We start from the raw sequence: 25144 nt of genomic DNA, 5'->3' as shown, positions 1-25144 counted from the left end.
GTCCTCAGGGGACCTCCAGCTAAGTTCACCACTGGCCTCTTCATACGCTACGTGAGTTCAGAAAGAAATAAAAGTCCACCACATACCTTTTACTCTTGTAGAATCACTAAGCCTCTCTACCCCAGTATCCCATCCCAACTTCCCAAGCCCCTTTTCACAAAATATGTTAAACTTCTTGAGTCTCCTTACCAAAACAACTGCTGCGATGAGGAACAAAAGTTTTACAGGCTGTGGCAATAGCTAGTTCAGCAGAGATTATAGTCTTAATGATCAGGTCTTCTACATGGGCCATCAACGCTACAAAAGAAAAAAAACCACTATAATGCATGAACTAGGACTGGATTCCAGAACACAATATAATTATAACAGCACATGTGCTCATTCAAAGAAGTCTCCGTGTGGCAGTCTTGCAAATGGGTGCTCCAGGAGAAGGCATGTCTGTGAACAGAGGGACACAGGCAAGAATGGAGGTGCTGGGGGATGTACTCAAGTGGTCTCCTATGACAAGAGACAGACACAGACTGGAAAAGGAGCCTTCCCCGCTTCTCACTCTCCTCCTCTCACCCTTCCCTTTGTGGACTGAGATAGGCCTTTTGGCACACTGCTTCCCATTCTGCTCAAGGCTCAGCGACAGTGTCCATTTTGATTCCAAGCCTTTGTGCTCAAACTTGACACTGTCCATTCTCCAATTCATCAACAGGAATGAAAGAGATTGCCTTAGGAAAATGTGAACTCAGGGCCAATATGGAGATAGACAATTTGTTATGTAAAAAGCTGACCGTACTTTAGTGAGCAGTTCAACATTCAAGAAGGATAAATTCACTAAAAACTAAAGGAAAAAGTTGTCTTCCAAACTAGAAACAAGAGAAGGGATTTGGGGAGCCATGGTAAGTAAGCCTGTTGCTCTCCATCTTGTAAAGGGCAGGAAAAATTAACACCAAGAACAATGATCCCATCAGACATCTGAGCAACACTATTAGAATTCGAGAGAATGACTCCTGGTTAGAGATAATAGTACAGTTATACGAAGAAGAGAAGTCAAAAAGGAAAAAGCCCTGGTACTCACCAGTTGTATCTCTGCCTTCTTGTTTCAGATACCTAAGCATAGCACTCATGCTCCATTTGTTCCCATAATCCTCCACTTCCGGATCATCACAACTAAAACAAATTCATGGATCAATGTCACATATGCAACTAGGCCTGGCTCTAGAAACACGATTTTTTACCAATAGCCTTCTTTCCTTATCGGTCTTTAGAAAAATATTCCCTTTGCTGACTTCCACTCACCCACTTTTTCTTGGTCCTTTCTGTCATATACGCCTTTGTACCGGTTTCTTCCATTGAAATGAAAATGCATATAACTTGCCTTAATGAGGGGGGGTAGGGGAAAGGAAGGCAAATTCCTCCTTAACCAAACAATTATGCATCATGAACCAGTAGAAGAAATTTGTGAAAGAATGTAAACAAATTTAAGAATGGTTAAAAAATATTAACAGATTGAAATGCTTGGGGATACTAACCTTGCCTTTGAGGTGAATGTCACATGAGCCCACAAACCGGCCTCTAATGCCATTTTCAGACCAGAACTGAGTCTAGATGGGCTAGTGAGCTAATCTAGCGCAGCATTTTAATGAGTTAACCCTGGACAGAACTGTGCTGGCATCTGAAGCAAGCTCCCTTCTGTCTAGTGATAGACACGGCTTTTTTGGATACCTTCTGAGGTATCACCCAAGGGAGAATGCACTAGAGCAACAAGAGAAGTAACGAAGTACACCACCGCTACAGCAACAAAGTGGCACACTCCCAGATTGTTGGAAGGGTCTTGCAATCTGAAACCTGTATTTTACAGCTGCCCCCTTATTCCCTATCACCACCCCGCAACCCACCAGTTGCATCTTTGCTCATCTTCCAAAGTGCAGGATATTGCATCTTCAACCAATTCCTAACACCGGTCACAGGACACTCAATGAAATCTATATAGCTTCGGCAACTATGCCATCACTTCCAGATTCCTTTCTTTTTTTCCTTGGACCTTCTAGGCACCTATTTTTAGTTTGAGTAGAAAGTAACTGTTTGGGTTTCTTTTCTATTTTTCCAGTTTCTGGCAAAATTATCAGGATGAAAGAAAACAGAGCAGAAAGAATATTTCCACACAGCTGGGCTGGTACTCCGTTCCACTGAATCTTTTTCTGAGATGGCCTCATTTCTTTTTTTATTTAATTTATTCCTAACGTTTTTTCCCCCGATCATGAAAGTGTTTCTTTTAGAAAAACTTAGGAAATAACATAAAAGTACAGAGAAGAAGACAGACATCCCCCACCCAAAATCCCATCCATTATAGTTAAGGACTGTTAACATTTTAAGATATATCCTTCTAGTTTTCTTCTCTCTCCCACACCCCCTCGAGGGGGGGGGAAAAAACAGCTTTAGTTATCTTACATATTCAAAAAAGAAATGAAATTGCATGTACTGTGTGGTAACTTGCTTTTTCCACCTGACAATGTACAGTGATGAACATTCTTGTTTCTAATCTTGTGTATAAATCCTTTATTTCTTAAGGTTAAGCTCCTAGAAATAGAATTGCTGGGTCAAAAGGCACAAGCATTTTTGAAGCTTTTGATACATTTTGCCAAGTGCTGAAATGACCTAATTTCTTGACTTCGAAAAAGTTCCATATGCCTATAGAATTCCTACCTCTAAGTCAAGTGAGGGAACTTGACAAAGAGGCAGACGAAACTTGGGAAGGAAGGCATATTTTGGTGGAGAAAGGGGACATTGTAGGTGGGCAAGCAACAGAGAAGCTGTAGCAGGTAAGCCTCAGAACTACATGAAATGACTCCAATAGCTCTAAGTTACACGGATATGAGCGTAAAGTTTTCCTCCAGTGCAACAAGTTGACTTTGCACTTCTCCAATGCCTGCCTCGGAGACCGACTTCCCTGGCTCCTGGCTCAGGCATAGCCAGTACCTGACATAGTCTCCACTCTTCTTATTCACACTGTAATTGGTCAGGTGCATGAACTGGTTCCGAATATTCTTGGCTCCTTGGTCATATCGTACAGTGGCAAACCTGATAGAAAAGACACAGGTTAAATGTCAGGAACAGGGCTTTGATAAAATACAGGATCAAAGAGGTATTAATACAGGGGGGTGGCATCCTCCTCAAATACTGAGTGCTTATTAAGTGCCAACCCCCACGCTAAGTGTTTCATGTACAATATCACATTTAATTCAATCACTGAAGCAATTCTCTGAAGGAGGTACCATTATGTCTAATTTTTAAAACAGATATGAACATTAAAATATGATCTGGAAGATTAAGTAACTTGCCCCAAATCACACTGACTCCAAAACCCATGTTCTTAACCACGAGATGCTGCTTTTTTGATACAGAACCTTAGACGGATAGGAAAGATGAAAAATGAAAACAAAGTTATTCACAATCAAGGAAACTGTGTACAGGATGCTGTGGATGATGGGACATTAGCCTGTCAAGAAACACCTGAGTGCCTACACAGTGCCTGGTACTAAAGCATTCTATGGAAAATATTATGCAAAAAGAAAAAAAGGACAGCATAATAATATAAAGACTTAGAACTCACATCCACAGGAAAAAACAGAACTGATCTATAAAATTAAGAAAACCATAATGGCAGCATTAACAGCATACAAAGCCTAAGTCTGCAGAACAGCATAAATATGAGCCTAGAGTGGATTAATTCCTGAATTTGGAATGACGGCAAAAAGAGGGATTAAACACGGAGCCCACTGAAAACAGAGCAGCAATTTGATATCCTGGACTGTTGTCAAAAGAAGACCAAAGTATAAAATATATGTGCCTCTGAAGGAAGTAGCCAAGGAAAGAGAAGACTTTCCAGTGACGCTCAGCATCAACAAAAGTACACTCGAGTCGAATGGTTATGGTAAATATCACCCCCTGTTTACATACCACTCTAACCGTATCACCCCTCACTAAAGTGGTTTTCCCCAGAGGCACAACCAAGTGTGTGAAAAAAAATCCTGGAAGGCCACAAGTTTACTTTCACATGATTTACAAATTATTTACATGTGCTTACTCAGACTATGAAGTCAACGTGAATTTTTACCACATTGAAGGGCAGCATTTAAAATTTTTCTTCTCACTCACCCATTATCTCTGCTCCCTAATTCCCTGTACTAGAAATCTACAAGAGCCAAAGAAAGAAGAGTGGAAAAAGGAAAAATAAAAAAAAAAAAACAAAAAAAACCCCCAAAACTAAAATAAACAAACATGAGGCCAGGAAGAAGGATGTGGACAAAGAGAAAATGTTGACCAGGCAGGTACGGCTAAGGGGCAAGAGTCTGATGAGCATTACGTCTATGCATGAGAAGGACCTCAGATTTTCCAGAAACTTCCGGCAGTTATCACTTAACTTCACCCATGTCACTCCGTGGTGAGTAAACCTTACCTATACATCTCAGTCTTCCTTCGTCAGAGATCCTCCAATCAAGCGGGAAATAGTCATTCTCTGAATTCTTGTGAAATGCGAAGGGGGCCCATGCAGGCCTCACAGAGGCTGCCTGCCTCAACCAGACATTACCTCACAGTGACATACCACCTGCCATCTCTCCCCCAAAATAATGATTTAGAGGGAGGGAAAAGGTTCTGCTTCAGAGAAAGAGGTTTTTCTTCTCTTCTAAATACAAGTACCTGATCTAATTTGGTCAACAACATGAAAAGACTGGCAAAGGCCGGGCAGTTAACTGTAAACTGGTACCCAACACATCTGTCATTCCTATCCTCCTTTTTTCAATAGGACTGCATTTCTAAAAAAATAAGTTTTCTTCTTCTTAGTCTTCCTTTTAGCTGGGACATTTATATTCTGAAACTCAGGAAGGACAAGATTATTAATGTTACAGTTCTTCTAAGTATAAGAAGAAGTAAGAATTAGAGAAAACAGAAACAAAAAACTAAGCTCAGTGGAAAAGTTACCCAAAAGGGCAAAAGTGCTACACTCTTTATTTCAGTCAGCTGAACAAGGAATGTAGAAGACCATGTAGAGGAAAGGCAGGTGTATATGCTCATCTTTCCTCCTAACCCAGGAAGAGCTTATGGTTCTCACTAAAATCTGGATTAAACAAACCACATTCATCTCTGATCACCATTTTCCAACATTTTCTTCTTATTTTCTAGATCAGAGGTCCCATTAGTCTTAGATCTGGCCTACTAATCAAGTTCTGATTAACCTACCAAGGTTGTTTTTTGTTTTTAAACTTGAATAAGTTGGCCAGCATTTAAAATTCAGACCTTCCTTCCTGAAGCCCAGTGGCAGCCAGGGCCCATGTGAGGAAGATGGTGGACAGGATGGGAAGGCAGCCCAGAGGCAGTACAAGGAGGTTATCCAAGCAGGGTGGTGCCCCCGCAAGGGTCAAAGTCCACACAAGGAGGGCATCTGAATGGGGTAGTGACAGGGAGGTTGGGAGACTGGCTACATACTAGGGAACTGAGTAAATAAATACATTGAAGATAATAGAAGTCTGATTTCTCACTGTTGGAAAAAAGATAAAAAATATGGAAAGGGAAAAAGCTAGAATGAATGCTGTAGTTTTGAGCTAGAATTGGAGGTATTCGTATGAACTCCTGATTTTCAATATAGAGATACAGAAATAAATATAGATGTAAATGTGTATGTATGTGTACATGTACGTATATCTATACACATATTTCCTAGGTATGTCCATTGCAAGGACCTGATAGCAGAGACACCCCAGAACAATGAGCATATCTAGCACCTGGATCTGTATGTCTAAATACTATCCTCCATTAAAAGCAACCACTGCTCCTTGGAGAAAATAGTTGATTCCACGCTGGGACAGAGAAAGAAGATGAGCCTGAAATATCTTGTGCTCAAAGAATGAGGGCACATGTCAGAAGGACACAAAAGTCAGCTTAAACGGGCTCCCGTTGGCCAAATCTGGGACAATTTGAGCATCAAAATAAATCATGATAGTAAAGGATTACAACCCATTAAATAACACAGGAATCCTTAAGTCCACGTTGGTGTATATAAACAAATGAATAAATGAACAGGATGGAGAGAAAACTCTTCCTGGGAGTCAAATGACAAATAATAAAAGTAAAAGGAATGATGGGATTAGAAAATCATTATTCCACAACCATCATAGTAGTAATTCATTCAGGCAAGAAACATCAATGAATATTAAAATTGTTGGGTGAAAATGAGATGAAGAATGAGATTTTACATGGTCTCAAAGTATCTCTTCATAAGATAGTTATTAATTACAGAGGGGAAAACAAAGTAAATTTACAGTGGAGAAATCTGCCAGACATTGTCTTAAGTGCTCAAACACCACTAAATAGTTATCATGTACCATCGGATTTAATGCAATGAGAACATGGCATCACTTCTGTGACATTCTGGCCAAAAATACATAACCTCAGTCTAATTATGAAAAACTATCAGACAAACACAAATTGAGGGCTATTCTACAAAATGACTGGCCTAAATCTTAAAAAATGCTAAAGTCATGAAAGTCAAGAAAAGAGAGAGTAAATGTTCCAGATCAAAGGAGACTGAAGAGACTTGACAACTAAATATAACATGTGATCCTGGATTTGGAGCTTTCTGTTATAAAGAACATTATCAGGACAGTTGGCCAAATTTGACTGTGGTCTCTAGAGGAAAGTTAAAAGGCAGTTCTTCATACTATTTTTACAGCTTTCCCATAACTTTGAAATGGTTTCAAAATTAAAAGTCTAAAAACAAAAGGTTCTCAATAAAAATCTAGATTTTTCAGCCTCCCTTAAAAAACCAGAAGATCTGGCAATACCACCTGTCTTGGTCCATTCAGGCTGCCATAACAAAATACTATAAACTGCATAAACTGCGTAGCTCACAAATAACAGAAATTTATTTCTGTTGGCTGGAAGTCCAAGGTCAAGATGCAGGCAGACAGACAGCACCTTCCTGCTGTGTCCCCACAGGGTGGAAGGGGTGAAGAATCCCTCCAGGGCCTCTTATATTAAAGGGCACTAATCATATTCATGAGGGCTCCACCCTCATGACCTAATCACCTCCCAAAGTCCCCATCTCCTAATACCATCACCTTGGGGGTAGGATTTCCACATATGAACTTGGGAGGTAGCATTCAGACCACAGCACTACCACATATCAGTGACTTTCTGCCAATGAATAGTAAATACCCTTTAGGTGGGACATGTGATCTCTGGTTCTCCAGTCTCCACCGGGCCAAACTTTTCAGTGAATGTCCTTGTAAGCATTTAAGTTTGTGACTTGTGATTTAGATCTTCACATATCAAATTTCACCCTATTTAGGTCTGAAAGCTTCAACACAATTTCTTTATTAGAAACACCTAAAAGAGGTAATTCTCTACTAGGTAGCCCACAACCAACTTTGCAAACACTGCTCCTAACACATACTGAAATTTACACGATGAATTAAGTCTTGAACCTCCCTCTTAATGAAATCAAGACTTAGGAAAAGCTCTCATGACAGAATTTCATAGCCTTGACCTTTAAACAAAAAAAAAAAAGAAAAAAGGAATGGGGGGCGGGTCCTACTTTCTTTATAAATCTGAAACCCTGAGCTCTATTTCACCACCTATGATGAACAGAGAACTATATGCCCTTTTCTCTCTTTTTTTGCCACATTAAAATATATATAGATTACCTTTATTCTGACAAATTCTTAAATCAAAAACTACATTTCCTTTTTGCTTTCTAATGTTTCTCAGTGAGAATCAATACAATGATAATAATTTGTCTCAAACTCTTGAGTGTGTATGTGAAGGAAGGTTTTCAATGTTAGACATATAGTAGGTACCTGATAAGCACTAACTGAAACTACAGCTGAGTTGCTTGTTCAGGAACTTTACCAACATGGAACTCAAACAAGAAGGAAAGCACAGAGTTAGTGGGGTCTTTGGAACTCTCTTCCCCCGTTCAAAAACTACTTTGTTCTTCTATGAATACGACACCATAGTCAGAGTTATAGAGAGTCTAGATGTAAGACAGTTAAACCGAACCCCCCAACCCCGCTTTGATAGCTACATATTCTAACAAACATTCACTACAAATGTACAAAGTAAGAGGAGGCCAGCTCTCAGGAGACCCTGGCTGTGGCACATGTGTTATCTTTCAGCAGGTGTAACCATTCAGCGCCAGAAACGCCTGGAGGATGAAGAGACAGCACCTCAGGCAGCCTTGCCAGGAGCCACTGGGTTTCATCCTGGCCTGACCCAGAAAAATCTTATGGAAGAGAACAAGAGGCCCAAGAGCTCTCTGATCTGCTGTCAACCAGCTGCGGCCGGGAGACTGCCAAAGTGCTGCAGTGACTAGGCAGCGCCCTGCGGAGCCGTCTGGGAGGGGATTACCAGCCTGATCCCCTGGTCTTCAGAGCCAGAAATGACTCAAACTTCACAAACAGCAAGGGCCTGCCAGGGAGGGTGACAATGAGCACTGGAGAGGGTTTTCTTCCCCTTGTCGGTGTCTCTTCCCCCTCTTGCTGCTATGGCAGATTCTGGACAGTGTGCAGCCTGTGAGGTAATCTGAATTCCTTGGCAACCGGCAAGTACCTGAATTCTTTGAAAACCACAGGAATCCAGCAGAGAAAAGGTAAATATCCCTGCGGAGCCAGTGTTAATTAGCAAGGAAGGCTACTGAAGAAGTAACTGGGGGTGGGGAGGAAGGCAGAGGCATTACAAATGCTTTGGGATCTTTTCTGAATTTCCAGTGAATAATATGGCTGAGCAGAAGCGAGGCGGTCCCTGACCCGGGCCTTCTCAGTGTCCCATCTTCCCAGGCCACCATGTGGATGGAGCTCTCCCAGCTCCCTGGACGGGTACTTTCATTTCCCCGCAGCTGACAGTGCTACCTACCTATCTTTGGGTCTCTGATATGATAGCACATTTGGTTTTCAACTCAATTTTGTTTTAATTTTTTTCAACTTTTTATTTTTCCTGTTTCAGTGAAAATTTGGCTATTAGCTTTGTCTCAAAAAGGGCCTCGTCAAATCATTTAGACCACATACTGGATCCACCTAAAACTGTAAAATCCAGAACAAAGTCTTTTTGGATTCCACCTCTTACAGGAAAAAAACCCTACACCATTTTGGTAGAGAAAAGCACCCCTCTCTGGAAACTTGAGTGCCCCCTGCTGGTGGAAAACAGTAATATACACGTGAAACTCAAAAAGTAGGAAGGGGCAAAACCCTGGACTCAAACACCACTAAGACAATTTTTTAAAACGTCTCAATATTGTGCCCACGTATAAGAAAATAATGAGAGTCTTTCTACTTCCTATGTTAATAAAGCAAGGATAACTGAAATGATTAACCTAGAAAGAAACTATTTAGGGTCTTTTTCTTTCGTAAATTTAAGAAGGCAAAGAATTTACACAAAATTCTTACTTCACAGAACCGTCTTATGAAATGAACTTAATCTTTCTGTCATTAAACATGAATTTTGAGGCCCCAAACAGAAGTGATATGGGATAAGACCCTTCTTTTCTGAAGAAGGAAACCAATTACACTGCCACCAGTTCTGTCTCTTTAGGAAAGATTATGGTTTTCCTTTTTGAGCCTCAAAGTAAAATGGTCTAGTGATCTCATCCCAAACTGATTATCTTCAGTAATGTCTATTTAAAACAAACGTGACCCAAGATTACTAGAGGCTGCAGATCTGGAGATGCTGTAGACTATTGTTGAAAGTAATGACACAGTCGAATAGCTTCTGAGGATTAAAAAGCAGGAGATGAGTGCCAAGATACACAGTGGTTAAGACACAGGGACTTAGGCACATGGAAGTTATTGTGCAGAGCAATGCACCCTTGCAGGACTGGCTAATTGCCTGTCATAACGTACTACTGTAAAGCTTTTATATTCACCTATACTTTTAGGTAAAATAGCCAAAGCCCTGAAAATTCTTTTTTTTTTTGGTTCAGTTTAATCCAAATTTTTACAAATTTGTTTTCCAAATTATTCTAAGAAAGAGCATCCATTTTAAAAATATATAAATATATATACTCAATTCCTGCTGGAGGCAAGAGAAGAGTTACTCAATTCAGTGGGTTCTGACTTCCAACACACACCCAATAGCCAAAGCACTAGCACATCTGTAGTAAGTTCTATAATAAATATTAGTATTGTTCTCATTTTGCATCTGAGCCATTGAGGCTTTAAAACAATGCCGAATTTTACCAATAGCAAGGGCTATTAATATTGTGGGTGAAATACCTTTGGCATAATTTGCAAAACATATTGCTATGATATCCTTGAGACACAGTAAGCATAAACTTGAGGTCTTTTCCCTATTCAAGAAGTCCAGTTCATGGCAGGACATAATCAGTTCCCGAGAAGGGTACAGGAGACAAGCTGGGTGAGGATGAGTGGAGGGAGAAGGGTGAAGAAGTTCATGATACTCTGGAGGGAAAGCTCAGAAATCTCATATTACAAAATGGAAAATCCTCAGCATCTTATACACCTGAGCAGAAGTAAGGGGCCTTATTTCACCTTCTTTTTGTTCTAGATAATATGGAGATTCAGCTTTTATCCCTATACTTCAAAATATGAGAGCACATGTGTCTAAAAACACTACAGAAAACTTCTTTCCGATGAAAATCTGATTAGATTAGTAGTTTGTGCCCAGATACCTGGTTCAGCCCTTTACTTAAAAACTGAGAAATATTTTAGTTTTCTCCCTCCTCATTTTTCAAGGAACCAGAGGCCAGAACTAGGGAGCTTCCGTGGCCTTCAGTGTTCCCAGGGTTCAAACTCAAATCTTAGTTAAGAATGTGACCACGCTTATAAATGCTGTCACTGCCACCTAGAGGTGAAGGGAAGACATGGCTCAACCAGGTAGAATCTGGTTAACTGCTCTCACCCTCACACGATGGATCAAAAAATTTTAGTCTAAAAAATAATTAAAATAATTGAAATCCGATTCTAAAAGAACAGTTGTCAGAGTACAATGATATGTCTCAAAGCATCTACACCTAAATATGTAGCCTTCTTTTATCCACGGTATTTCCCATCTTTGATGTACATTTCCTAAAATACAGAAACATATATAGGCCATGCTTTTTACAGATGCAAACCACCTCCTAACCTGCTATGCTCTATAAGAAAACTATGCATAAAAAGAACTTCAGAGTCCTTTGGTAAAATATATAAGTAAAATATATATATAAGTTTTGTGGGGGAAATACATAAATATATGTGTGTGTGTGTATATATATATATATATATATATATATATATATATATATATATATATATATATATATATATGTATATATTAGCTTTGTGAGAGAAAAGAACACAAGCACACCAAAGTTATATACTTATTTTAAACAATTTAAAGGGTCTAAAAAAAACACTGTCACCTGTAAAATCCTATGGATATGGGAAATGAAACTTCAAATTATTATAAGTTGAACTGTATTTTGTAAGTCACACTACCTTAAAACTTAAGAAGTACCTCAAGAAAAACAAATATATATATATATATATTATATATAAGCAGCTAATGCCCACCCTAAATACAAGAGGGCATGAAACAGCTCAAGCCTTCAGCTCTGGAGTCAGATCCAGGGGTTCAAATTCCCACTCCACTATCCACCTGCTGGAGACCTCAGGGGCGTGACTTCAAGTTCCCTTACGCAAAGCCTCAGTTTCCGCAACTGCAAAAATGCATCAACTTTAAGGTTGTTGTGAGCATTAAAATAAATGTTTGGTATATAACAGGTATACACATGTGAGATTTTTTTTTTTTTCCTTTTTAGACCATTTGTGAACAACAGTGGCCCTAGGATCTTCATACCAATTGCCATTGCATGAAAATACAATGTGATCCTGGATCCCTGCTGGGAAAGGTGTGTGTTTACATACAAATGCTTGTTCATATGTGTGGATATGCAAGAGAGACTGTGAAGTGATAAGACTGATTTCTGTAATCTGAAGCCCATCTGGGGACACTCTTATTTTCCTGAGTTGAATACAACAGAAAAAACAACCTGATCTTAATACACTCTTTAATGGGTCAACTCGAATAAACACCCTCCGCCCAAGGTCTCTTACCTAGCCAGTCCTTCTTCATAGAGATAGATGACAAGAGGATCATAGGAAGTCACAAGCACATAGAGGCGCACATCAAACTTGAAATCTGGAAAAAAAATTGGGGCACACAGGAAAACCTAAGCTCATTTGTCTTCTGTTACAGAATGAATAGGACAATGTAACAAAGAAATATGAAAGACAGTCCTCCTCTCCCCATGAAACATACACTGCCCACACACCTTCCCTTTTGAGGATAAATAATAATTATACCATACATTGTAAATATATATATATATGCATTGTACAGTTTTCATATATATTTGTTTCTGTTATAACATACAAAGCACTTTCTTTTTTATTATCTCAAAATCAACTTCAAAATAATCCCATGAGGTAGGTAAGGAACCAGCTTCATCTCTGGAGCCACAGTTGCCAAGAATTTCACACTAGCTTAATAAAGACTTACTAGAGAAGACTATAAAAACGTTAAAAAAAAAAAATTAGTACGATCTAGCCCAATCCAGTCAAAGATCTAATCACAACTCACCATCTATGAGCAGGGGGTTGTTAATGTAACGGGAGACCAGGATGTTCTCTTCCAGGGAAATCTGGTTTGGCTATTGAGTAAAGAGAAAAATGAAAGGTAGAAATGCAAAGGAATCCTGGCTTACAATAAAGAAGCAAAGTTCTTAACCATTTAGAAATGATAATGTGGAAAACTAAAACTCTAAGAAAAGGTTGCCTCTAAGCTACCCATATATTAATTGGCCATATAACACACCACTTCCATAAACACTGTGAGAATCCAATTATAATGGGGGAAAACAAAATTTACACAGCACCTCTCATAATAAATAGAGCCTAAACAGCTTTAAAGATTTATATACATGATATTAAATATTTACATGCCAAGAAAAAAAAAGCTACTTAAAAAATAAATTAAAACTTGCTTTCTCCCAAATGTAAAGCATGTTGGATATTTTAAAATACTACCATTATTCTTACAGAAAGGCTTTCATCAAGTTGCTCAGAGAACTTACAGATCTTTCCACAATGGATCCTGGCATTTTCTCTGTGAAATGGGATGGATATTTCACTGATTCACTCAATAGTGCTTGCTATGCCACTGTAGGTAAAGAGTGAACTAGATCTTTTAAATACTTTTTTCAATGAAGAAGAGCTGTCTATACAATAAATAATGAAATGTATGATGGGTACCGTATAAGGCACTGGGGATACAGTGATGAATAAAACAGATGCAATCCCTGCCCTCACAGAGCCCAATCTCTACTCCCAAGGAGTTTGATGTTTGAGTAGAGGGACAGCAAATATACAGAATTTAAAAGAACACAAAGCAGCACACCTACAAGTGCAAGATGTGAGGCTGCAGAGTGGGAAGAGATCTGGAAGAACAATTCCAAGTGAGACTAAAACAGAAAAATCAGTTGTCAGTCACCACAATCCATACAGGACAAAAGAACTCCAAAAGGGAAGTGGCTATAATGATAATTGTGATGATAATAGCTATAGTAGCAACAACAGAAACACTATTAACATTTGCAGGAAAAAATTTTTAATAAGTGTACTGAAGATTTGCTATGTGCCAACACTGTTCTAATCCTTCACAAGTATTATTTCACTTAATCTTCATCCAACCCATGGTAGGTGTAACACCATCCAAATATTACAGATGAGGGAAGAGTCAGAGAAGGTTAGGAACCTGCTCAAAGTCACACAGCTAATAAGTGACAGAGCACCATTTGAACCCAGGCAGTCTGCCTCAGAAGCTTAATTCTTAAGCACTATTTGCACCTTTTCTCACAAGTTCTGACCTAAAATAACTGTCCAAATTTAAAAGTTTGCCTTTATAATAATGCATTTGCTATCCCAAGTACTACAGTTATAAAATAAGGATAATTGTGTGACCCATAACATCATACACAACCACAAGAAGCAACTCCGGGGTCAAGATAATGAGATTCCTCTCTCATTTCCCACTGCTGCCATCTCAAACTCAGAACACAACTTCACAAGCCATCTCTATGCATCATACAGACACTACAACATCACTACTGATTCATGTTCTGGACTTGGTGACCCACACCATTTCCTGATCAGTTTCTCACACGTACTATCTCTATTTTGAGTCAGCTTAGTATGTAAGAACTGATGCAATCACAGTACAAAGAAGCAAGCTGCAGGCTGTGTTCCAAACCTAAAATTAAACAATTGCGGCTCTTTTTCTACTAAGTAACACCTACAGGCTACGACAGATATACAACCACCCAACTTTACTTGGAACCACAGACTACAATGGTAATGGTCTTCACTCTATGACACATCTAACATCCATGCCCATTTCCTCTCTTCCCTTCCTCATTATATACATTTGTCCTTTGAATTATGCAGAACATAATCTCTTACATTATTTCGGTAACTTTAGTATTTGTTCAACGGTCTATACCTCTCATTTCTATCTGCACTAGTAATTAAATTGTAAGCTCACGGAAGAAAAGAATTGTTTGAGTACAGTTTTTTTGTATAGTGTAATATACTGATAAGCAACTAACGAAATTTTTGACATCTTCAAGCCTGTCTCCTTTTCATCCATCCCCAATTAACTCATTTTAAATGATGTCAATTCTAAGCTCAAACTGCCCTCCCAAGTATGCTAAAGCAAGAATCTGAATTGTTGGGAAAGTTGGAAACCCATCCATTTTTCTAATTCAACTTTAAGATTAAAGCTCATGGTATCTGTTAAGTTATTGTAAGGTAGACTGGTACAGTGGTTAAGAGGGTATGCTCTGGAATCAGCTAGACGAGTTAAAATCTTCACTTACTATGGAAGGAATAGTAACTACCTCTTAGGGTTCTCATAAAGTCTAAGTGAGATTATATTTGGAAGGTACAGTGGTAGGCACATAGTAGATGCTCAAGAAATATCAGTTAGTATTATTATTGCAAACTCAATAGTATCTATGTGGTTCCATTTACTGAGTTCCACAACTCAACAGCATTCCTCACGACGTGCCACACACCATTCTGCTCAGAGCAGTGCACTGAATTATAATGAAGATACATAAGAATTAGGAGATGATCCCTATTCCTGAAAAGCCTTTAAGGAGTGGCAGCACCTGGCACACAACAGGGACTCCCTAAATATTTGCTGAACAATGAGAAAAAATGGAGAGCACCTAAGAAAACATAAACAAATAGAAACAAGAGAGCTGTACGAAATTATATTCACAAATATAGGACTGAACAGAGTGACCAAAATACTCTCCTGATACTTCAAAATCTCAGAGAAAGCACTAGTATTTTATTTACCATGAATAATGTGTGAGACAAGGATGACTAAATTTGACTTCCATAAATCAAATTCATACCTTAATCAGAAAACACCAGATCTTTTCCCTCCTCGATTTGAATATATTAAATTGGGAAAATATGGCATTTAGTCACGGTTACTGCAGGAGCTGGAGCAAACACAACTCTGTTCCTTTATGCTGTATTTTCAGAGTTAAAAAGCACAACATTAAGAGACCACGTTCGCCAATCAGCCAAGATGCTTCCATCTGTAGGAGCTCACACTCCTCTCTCTTCAGTATTACATAAAAGTAATGCTTCTTCTATCCTTTATCCTATTCTCATAATGGTAAAAGTTGCTATTTGCAGATATTTTCCAAAAGGTTATGACTATTACGGGGAATTTTTAATAAGAGGCCCTCTCATTCCTCACTCCAGTGGGAAGACTGGGAAAGATGTTTTTATTTGGCCCTCACACCTAACTCTGCCCTCCCTCCCCCATCCCTCACCCACTCACACTAGCTCTGCTCGCAGACCCTCCACTGGAGCACTCCCTCTCCCTCCCCCTTGAATCTAAAAGGAAAGCAGGCAGCAGCCTTGGAAAGAGTTACTTCATGCAGTTGGCTAATGGGTCACATATTCCATGGGAAAGGATCCAGGTATGGAAAGGAGGAGATGGTTAGGCCTTGTGTGTAAGGAGGGAGAGAAGAGTATTAACTGCATGGTTTGTAGGTCTGGGTAAAAGGTGATAAAATTCCAGATTTGGAGAAAAATGGGACTCTTTTGCCATTATGTCCACATGTTGCCAGCTCCCCTGGTGCTTGCTGGCATCTTCCCAGGCTTCTGTCTGGCACTTCCACCAAAGACCTCAAAGAATCAGACTCATTCCAAAGCTTCACTGAGCGGGAGGTGGCAGGCAAAGGGTCCTGCCAAGTACTTTGATCTCTGCAGGGGGTCTCTAGGGAGTCAGCCCAGGGAGATGTGGGAGGGAGAAGGAGAGCCTGCCAAATGCATTCTCTAAAGACTTGTCACCCCCTTTATGAGACGCGCGCGGCATCCAGGGAAGAGTCAGGGCATGGGGTTCTCAGCCCCACCAAAGAAAGTTTAACTTTTCTATTCTTTATGATGTTGGTTTTAAAATAACAAATCACCAGGGCAAAAGAGCATTCCAAGAGAAAAAAGTCCCAGATGAGCTGGGAATAGATCCTATTCTTTTTGACTCATGTCTAAGAAAATAAAAAGCAAACTTGTATCACAGTTGACTTTCAATAGCAATTCCATTTGGCAGCTAAAACCCAAACCCAAACTAGTGCCGTCTATGAGATTCAAACAACACTGGAGCTCCTGGCACGAAGCTGAAGGAAAAGCTGTTGGACAGGAGCCTTCACACCAAGGTCAGAACAGAGACAAGAAAAGAGAGATCCAAGGCTTATGAGCAGTGCCTTCTGTCACAAGAGACCCAGGGCAAAAGGCCTCCAGAGTGACCCAGGGTCAGGTAGCAGAACTTGTAGCCTGGGCTTGGGGCTGTATAGCTACTGCATCAGAACCAGAGCCTATATTTCTTCAGCATGAAAGGTCTGGCCATCAGTGTTTACTGTACAGTTTTTAGTCCAGACTGAATTTAAGGATTTTCCCATATGAAAGACCCCTCAGAAAGTTAGTTTCTGCACATATAGGAAATAGCTCAGACCATGTGGAAAGAAAGAGAATTGGGGAATTTGGGATGGTGCACCGACCACACACATGACATATCCGCCTCCCCCTCTTCCCTTCCAGGGTCCCACTGTAAGGACAGAGTAGACATTTTTAAACGTCTGAAATGATAACAAGGCTAGAAAACATTTAAAGGAGACAACAAAAGACCAAAGGTTTAAGGAAATCCTGAAAGACAGAAAGCAGATGGGAACAGGTTGAGGAAACAGAGCAGAGGAAGCTCCAGCCCCAAACATCAGAGGTGAGAGTGATCTTCCCAAGGAGACTTCTGAGAAGTTCCAAGCTGGCAGTGAACAAACACGAAGAGGAAGAGTGAGCCAACGGACAAGAATCAGACAATTAATTAACAAACAGCATTTAAAACAGTGCAGCCAACAGGCCTTCTCCAACAACCAAAGCTTTGCCCTCAGGATGAAACCTAACAACTGTCCCGGGAGGACATCTTCTGCGGGTGGGCACAGGGATCCTACAGAGGAGTGGAACTTGAGGCCACTGCATCCCTACAGCAGACACAAAGGTGAAGAGAGAGGAAAGGTAGCACCACCCCACAAGGAAATCACCAAACTCTTCCTTTATATCCACAATCAGGCAGGCCCTGTTTTGGCAAGGGGGAAGGAAGAAGCACGCTTCCTCACCCACATCCACCGAAGGTGCGGCCTGACATTCAACACGCTTTGCCCTCGCACAAAGCACAGTCAGCCTCCTGTCCAGTGAGATGTTATTAGGGAATCAGTCCTACACAACAGTAGGGGAAACCCAGGCCCGCTGTCAATTTCAATCAGTCTAGTCTTGTTCATCAGTGTGACTCAACATCTAAGGTCACTGAAATTGAGAAAACCCAACAGCAGGGAAAAAAACACGATCCCACAAAAATTCGTGAAACAAAAGAGAACTTTAAAAAACTTTCAATTCGTACCCTCAGAAAGACCAGCCAGCAAACTGCATCTATTAAGCAACAACAGGCTGTTATCACACACACACAAAAAGGCAAATCAGAAAATAAGAGTTTTTGTACCTTATGATAGCCAATATAGAAATACAGTAGATGGAATGAATGATCAAATGGATAGAGCTCAAACTGGTGATCCAGAAGATAAAGATGGGAAAAGACAGAGAATTTAAAATGAGAGAAAAGTTGACATGAAGAAAACACCCAGAATGCCTCAAAAAGGAGTTCCAGAAGCAGAAACATAGACAAAAAATGAATGATTTTCCCTCAACTAAAGAAAAACACTAGTTTCCATATTGAAAGGGCTGACCGAATGTCCAGGAGGAAGAATGAACAAAGACCCAGACTGAAATACTGGTTAAATTTCAGAATTCCCATCTGTAAAGTTTCTATTGAGTTTAATTTTTTTACTCAACTTATAGATAAAGCAGAGAAACTGAATCATAGTTATTGAAGAGAATGTAAATATCATAAACCTTTAAAATATAAAAACAATAAAAAATAATCAAAGCTAGAGGTGGAATGTGGAAGGAAGGGTAGGAGGTGATATGAGTGCAGTGAATATCAAACTGAGAATTAGAAACAAAATGTAAAGTTGAGAAAAGAAGAAACATAAATCAACTGTATTAGGTTACTACTGTTGTTAGTCTAGCCAGTGAGACTGGGGTTGGGATTTTATTTCATTTACTCTGTATATGTATTCAACTGAAAAACAACTTTTAATGAGGATTTTGCAAAGAATCAAGACTAATGACTTTTTAAAAAAGAAGAGGATGAGGAGGAAGAAGAAGAGGGGGGATGGAGGGGGACAGGAGCAGCAAGGATGCCATGCCAAATTAAGGTTAATTTGCTTGATGACCTTGAGGGAAGGAACCCACAGTTCTCCTCACAATAGGAACTAAATGTATGTGCTACCAATTAATGCTTAGTGCCAAGGAATTAGCAAGGCAGAATGCTGAAAGCAGAAAAAGTACCTCTTTTCTGCTGACACCAAAGGCTGCCCTCCCCCCAAATTCAATCAAGTGACTTATTAGCCATAGAGGAACTGTTGGCATGGGAGGAGGTTACTGCCAGTAAGGTGAACAGTAGGCGCATAGCCATCCTCAAATCACACGTCCGAATGCAGACTTAGTAGCTAAGGCAAAGGGTGAAGCAGGGAAGAACAAACACGGAGCGAAGTATGCCACCCGCTGCATACTTACATTGTTGATCAGGTAGACACCCCGCCCCCTGGAAGAGGCCACTGGTTTTACTATCCAAGGTCCCCGGTCCTTTGAATATGAATCTGCTCAAAATATTGGGAGACAAAATAGGGGACAAAGAAACAAAGAGAAAGAAGGGACATGAGTTTATTATCTCAAATTTTAATACTAGTTATCTACTCAGGTACCCGAAGAATTTTCCAAATTTCTAAGTGGAGGACAGCAAGTAAAATAACCTGTATGTTTGGACTAGCCTTAAAAATGAAAACAGAGAAAGAGAGAGAAAGGAAAGAGAGGAAGAGACGGCAATATTACATAATATATTTCTTCCACCATTTCCCCTCTTGAATGAGAGGATGAAGACAAAATAAGGCAAATATCTGGATGTTAGTCTATTACTGTCACAAACAACCTTCACGGATCTTTGAGATCCTCGCCTCCTTTAACTAAAGGACCTCCAGAGGCTCACACTGCAGACGGTGACAATGTGAGTCAAAGGCTAGATCCCCTAATATGGTTACTTTCCTTAAGCAGTTTCTCTGAGCTTATAAGAAAAAATCGCCTTAAATAAAACAATGTGAGTGGAAAGGAAGGACAATAATTGACGAGTGGTTAAAAGGTGCCCTTTACTTTTTTTCCTTTCCCAGGTTCAGGTTTACGCTTTAAATACCTTTGGATCATAGGAAAAGAAAATACACAACCAATATGAGGAGTCCCAGAGGCCTGCAGATGGCTCCGGCCTCCACTTAGGGAAGGTCAGTGGACACGAGAGAGAAGCAGAGACAAAGGACTCTCCCTCTGATAGGAGCCAAACTGTCTTTTCAAGGCCTCGCAACAGGAACTTGACTTTGTCGGTGCCACAAACCATTTCACCAGGAGAGAAAGAAGACCTCCTTGTCTTCTCTCCGCCACCCTCCCCTGCTTTTTCCCTTGATGTGACCTCACAGAATTAGAAAAAATGTCATGTGCCACACAGAATGTAAAACTCCGTGAGCAATTCCACTTCTGGGAATGTATTCTCTAGTCCTGCTCACACATATTGAAACGTTCTTTGTACAAGATTATTCAGTGCTGCATTTTAATAGCAAAAGACGCCCATCAACTAATTAAATACACTATATTGCATCTATATGAGGGGCCAGCAAACTATTTTTTGGTAAAAAGCCAGATAATAAATAGCTTAGGCTTTGCAGGCCATGCAACTATTCAACTCTGTCACTGTAGCTCAAAAGCTACCATAAACAATACGTAAACAAAGGAGCATGGCTGGGCCCCAAAAAAACTTTATTTATGGACACTGAATTTCCTATGATTTCCACATGCCACAAAATCTTATTCTTCTTTTGATTTTCTTCAACCATTTAAAAATGTAAAAATCATTTTTAGCTCATGGGATACATATAAAAAGGCATAGGACCAGATTTGACACAAGGGCTGTAGTTTGCAGACACCTGCTCTACATAATGAAATATTAAGCAGACACACAAAATGAGAATGTTATTAAGGAACAGAGAGGGAATGAGCTCAAAGAGACTGGTGAGTGTTAAGAAGTAAAGTGCAGGGCACTGGGTATTGTATGCTCCCATCTGTTCACATACACACTCAAGCCATGTGCCAGCAAGTGCAGAGAATACCTCTAGAAGGATATGTAAAAATACTAATAACATTGATCACCTCTGGGGAGAACTGGATGACTGAGGAAAAGAGGAGAAAAAAGGCTTTTCACTGATTATTGTTTTGTATTTTTTTTGGGTACCGTGACTATATTACCTATATAATTTACATAATTTTAAATTCCTGCAATAGATGGCATATTTATATAAGACAAATTAAATCTCTATAAACTGAAGTCACTGAATAGATGTATATATATAGATATACTTTATATATTTTTTCCATTTTTCCATTTTCCCCAAATTCTGAGGATACAATAGTTTGAAAACAAAAGGAACAATTAATAGTAAAATAACACAAAAAAATTACAGAAATGTTTAAACTTCATTCATTCATTCAAAACTTCTAAGTACCCAACCCATGTTAGGCAGTTTGCTAGTATGGGGCGTGCAGAAGTGAAAAGACAGCAGAAAGGCAGGCCCTAAGCAAGTAATTAGACACACTGAGCTCACGAAGAGGAAGTGAGGGAGCTACATACAGCAATGCCGAAGAAAATGACCAGACCTGTCTGAAGACAGTACCCCCTGTGGTGACAAGCGGACGCAGAAAATGCTCGTTTTCAGAACAGGGAAAATCTAGCTAAATGCAACTTCTGCCATCTAACGCGTTTAATAAATCTTACTTTGTGGACTAGGCTTATCAGAAGTATCTGGTGCTGCACTTTTATCATGTTCTTGAAATTCTAAATATCAAAAAAAGTGTCTTCATGCTAGGCCTTTCTCCTTGATTTGTTGTATTTCAGAACAAGGATTGATTTCTTTCACAGGTTCCAAAAATGTGGGTCAGAAGCAAAGGCAAGGCAAAGAGCTTGGCAGCCTGTCAGGATGAAGATATACTAGACAGGGCCTGCAACTCTTTCTGGTGCCTTCCAGGTCCTATGGCGGCAGCATGCTCAATCTAAAGGAAAGAGCACTGAACCAGGAGTAGGAAGATCTGAGTTCTAATTCTGACTTTTCTAATTCTGGGCAATTTGCTTAAATTATCCAGTCTCATCTTTAAAATGAGGGGTTTAGTCATTTGAATTATGAGATCTCTCATAATCCTACTATTATGATTCTATAAATTTACTGATTACTTTGAAATCCAGTCATCTGAAATTAACTGGCTGACATTAAAGTTTTGCTCATTCCTTAGAATTATTTCTGTCTCTCTTGCAACTACAGATGACCAGAGGACGCAATTCTGGGCAGTGAGAAGTAAACAGAAATCTGCCAGGGCATGGGGGGAAAGTTCTGCCTTTCTGATACTGGCGCCACCCTGCCTTCCTTGTTGTTCCCTTCTCCCTGCTTAGAAAGCTGTCCACGGCTGGGGAGTGGCTGCAGTTGGCAAGATTCTTAGGTTCTTCGGGGTCACAGACCTCCGACTGTACTATATACCGTTACACTAGCAACAGCGGCACCAGGAATCTAGCAAGATCTGGTCTGTATATTCCAAGCCCCACATTCTAATTACTGGGAACGGTTTGGCAGTATCCAGGCTTTCACATCTCTTGAGGCAGTGTTTGGTCTCTGGGCTAGGTCTCTACAGAGATGGATTTCAGGTTTTCTCTTATTAGAACAAAAAGCTACAAATTCATGAGATCCGCCTTGGCTGGTCTCTCTAGAGTCTTCAGGCAATCCTCATGTCTGTTCCTTATCAGTTCCCTTTCAAAGGTTCTTTCACAGGCTAGTCACATGCCTTTCTGCTCCTCTCAAACACCCAAACCCATCCCTAGGCCCCTCATTCCTGGTACGTGCCCTCATCACCCTCTCACCAAGAAGGCTGGGAATCTGTAACATAAACCCACTCACCTGCTTTCCTCTCCATCTAAAATGTTACCTGGATGACCACTTAGCCTTCTTCTTTCCCTCCTTTTAGGGGAGAGACACGCCCTCCTTCCTGAAGCCCACCCTTCTACTTGGGCTCTTGACTGAACCCTCTCCTGCCTCCTCTGGGACCTCATTCCCTTGCTCATATCTTCAAGGTCTCTCTCCCCTCTGACTTCTCTGTAGTTCTTCTTCTCTTTCTTTTTCCCTTCCTTGGTAGTAACATCCACCTCCATATCTGCAACTTCCAGAACCTGTAACTCTGGCCAGAACTCAAAACTGCCTCTACAACTGCCTGCAAAACATCACCACATGGAGGCCTGTAGGCACCTCAAATCCACACCAGGTCCAAAATGTGACACTCCTCTTGTCCTTCAACACTTTTCCTCTACATCAGCGGTCCCCAACCGTTTTGGCACCAGGGACTGGTTTCGTGGTTCCACGGCCGAGGGGTTGGGGAGTGGGGGGCGGGGGGGATGGTTCAGGCAGTAATGTGAGCGATGGGGAGCGGCAGATAAAGCTTCAGTTGCTCGCCTGCCACTCACCTCCTGCTGTGCGGCCCGGTTCCTAACAGGAACCCCGGGGGTTGGGGACCCCTGCTCTACATTCCTCGTTACACTCCCTGGTTAAAGACTTAATGCTCCTCCCAGCTTCTCAGACGCACACCTTTCACCTCTGCCTCACTACTCACAGCCACTTAGTAAACTGTGTTTATTCTACCATTCTTTCCACTGCCTCTGTTCCATTCCAGCTACCTAGCTCAGTCTATCTACACTTCTTACCTGGATTATGACTTCCAAAGCGACCACTGTGTTTCTTCCCCCTGCTCCCTCCAATTCATTTCATGTAGTTATTTTCCTAAAGGCCAACCTGTTCATGTCACTTGCCTTCTCAAAAATGTCCTATTGCCTGCCCTCAAGCAAGCACTGGAAGGTCAGGAACACAAGTGTCATGGAGAAAAGGGAATTTGTGAGTTATAATATGCTAGGTGGACAGCAGAGGAAATGAAGAGAACTTAAAACAGACTTTATGAGGAAAAGGAATGTCTCTTTGAAAGAGGAAGTGGTAGGAAGAGGCAAGGTTCTCCCCTAATAGGTAAACTTAGCAACACAACTGACCTACTAATGCTGGATTTCTCCCCAGTGGATTTAAGCGTAGAGGTCACGGACTCCGGACTACTGGCAAAGAATGACTGGCATCCTGGCAGGACTGAAACCAAGAAGCTTCCTCTTTACCATCACATCTTCCCTGGTCCCTCTTCTACCGCACAGTAAGTCCCCGCTGTGGTCTTTGGCAGGCAACAGCAATGAGGGATTTGTTTTGAGATTGGAGAACATCATTAGCCTGTAATAACTGCCCTGGGGCTCAATGTGGTGGCTTTGGGTTGCAGCTGTATTCATTCTATGTGTGCTACTGACCTTTTGAATTCATTTTTGTTAGAATGTAGAACCTGTAAGAGTTTGAATAATATGCTGAAGAAACGGGGCTTCCCTGGTGGCGCAGTGGTTAAGAATCCACCTGCCAATGTAGGGGACAGGGGTTCAATCCCTGGTCTGGGAAGATCCCACGTGTCGCGGAGCAACTAAGCCCATGCGCCACAACTACTGAGCCCACGTGCCACAACTACTGAGCCCGTGTGCCTAGAGCCCCTGCTCCGCAACAAGAGAAGCCCGCGCACCGCAACGAAGAGTAGCCCCCGCTGGCTGCAACTAGAGAAAGCCTGCACGCAGCAACAAAGACCCAAAGCAGCCAAAAATAAATAAAATAAATAAATTTATTTTAAAAAAATATGCTGAAGAAACAATTCTACTGAAACACAGGTTAGGCTTGAATACATGGAGGAACTCTAACTCTATCCAGTCTTCTGAATGAGCATCCAGCCCTCAACCTGCCTCCAAAGGGTGGGGAAGAACCACAGAATAAGAGATAGCAGAGAGGAAAAAGGGAATTTTCAACTTAATATCCCTTTAGTGTTTACTAGGAAATTATTCTGGACTCTGATTTCTCAATAGGAATTCAACAGCAGGGAGTTCATATCAGGAATGCTTTTACGTTGCTAACATGTTAGTTGAAGCATTTTTATGCTATCATGTTGGCTTATTACACAATTTTTTACTTTTTTATATAACAATACATCTCTACATAACTTGAAATAGGAAATATTATTGTACATTTATTAAGTACCCATCAGGCACCATTCCAAGTGCTTTCCATGTGTTAACCTAGTTAAACATCCCAACAACACTATAATGTCAGTACTAGTAACAGTCCCATTTTACAGAGGAGGAAGCTAAGGCACAGGAGGTTTCAATAACATGGCTAAAAATCCCGTAACAAAAATTCCTAACTATAAATGTTCAGCTTTGAGTGCACTGTAGCTTTGAAGTTAACTTAATTCATCTAGTGGATACTCTACTCTGA

The 25144-nt window shown here is 40.5% G+C and overlaps 1 protein-coding gene and 1 long non-coding RNA gene across 18 annotated transcripts in view; one reads left to right on the top strand and one right to left on the bottom strand.

Annotated features, from left to right (window-relative positions):
* Positions 1-25144, bottom strand: part of TTLL5 (tubulin tyrosine ligase like 5) — a 318372-nt gene that overhangs the window by 259253 nt on the left and 33975 nt on the right. For all 17 annotated transcript variants that reach the window (XM_036843219.1, XM_036843208.1, XM_036843204.1 and 14 more), the window contains 6 exons: positions 19245-19327; positions 12622-12691; positions 12096-12180; positions 2968-3069; positions 1067-1158; positions 190-297 (listed from right to left, as the gene is read on the bottom strand). In XM_036843219.1, the coding sequence (XP_036699114.1) occupies positions 190-297; positions 1067-1158; positions 2968-3069; positions 12096-12180; positions 12622-12691; positions 19245-19327 (540 nt within the window). The remainder of the gene's footprint in view (positions 1-189; positions 298-1066; positions 1159-2967; positions 3070-12095; positions 12181-12621; positions 12692-19244; positions 19328-25144) is intronic.
* LOC118890399 lies at positions 8499-23993 on the top strand. Its single transcript, XR_005018735.1, has 3 exons — positions 8499-8635; positions 11801-11890; positions 23867-23993. It is a non-coding gene; the product is annotated as an uncharacterized LOC118890399 (long non-coding RNA).

The sequence above is a fragment of the Balaenoptera musculus genome, chromosome 2 (assembly GCF_009873245.2).
Source record: "Balaenoptera musculus isolate JJ_BM4_2016_0621 chromosome 2, mBalMus1.pri.v3, whole genome shotgun sequence".
In the NCBI taxonomy this organism is placed as follows: Eukaryota; Metazoa; Chordata; class Mammalia; order Artiodactyla; family Balaenopteridae; genus Balaenoptera; species Balaenoptera musculus.
This window is presented reverse-complemented; position numbering and strand designations above follow the sequence as displayed.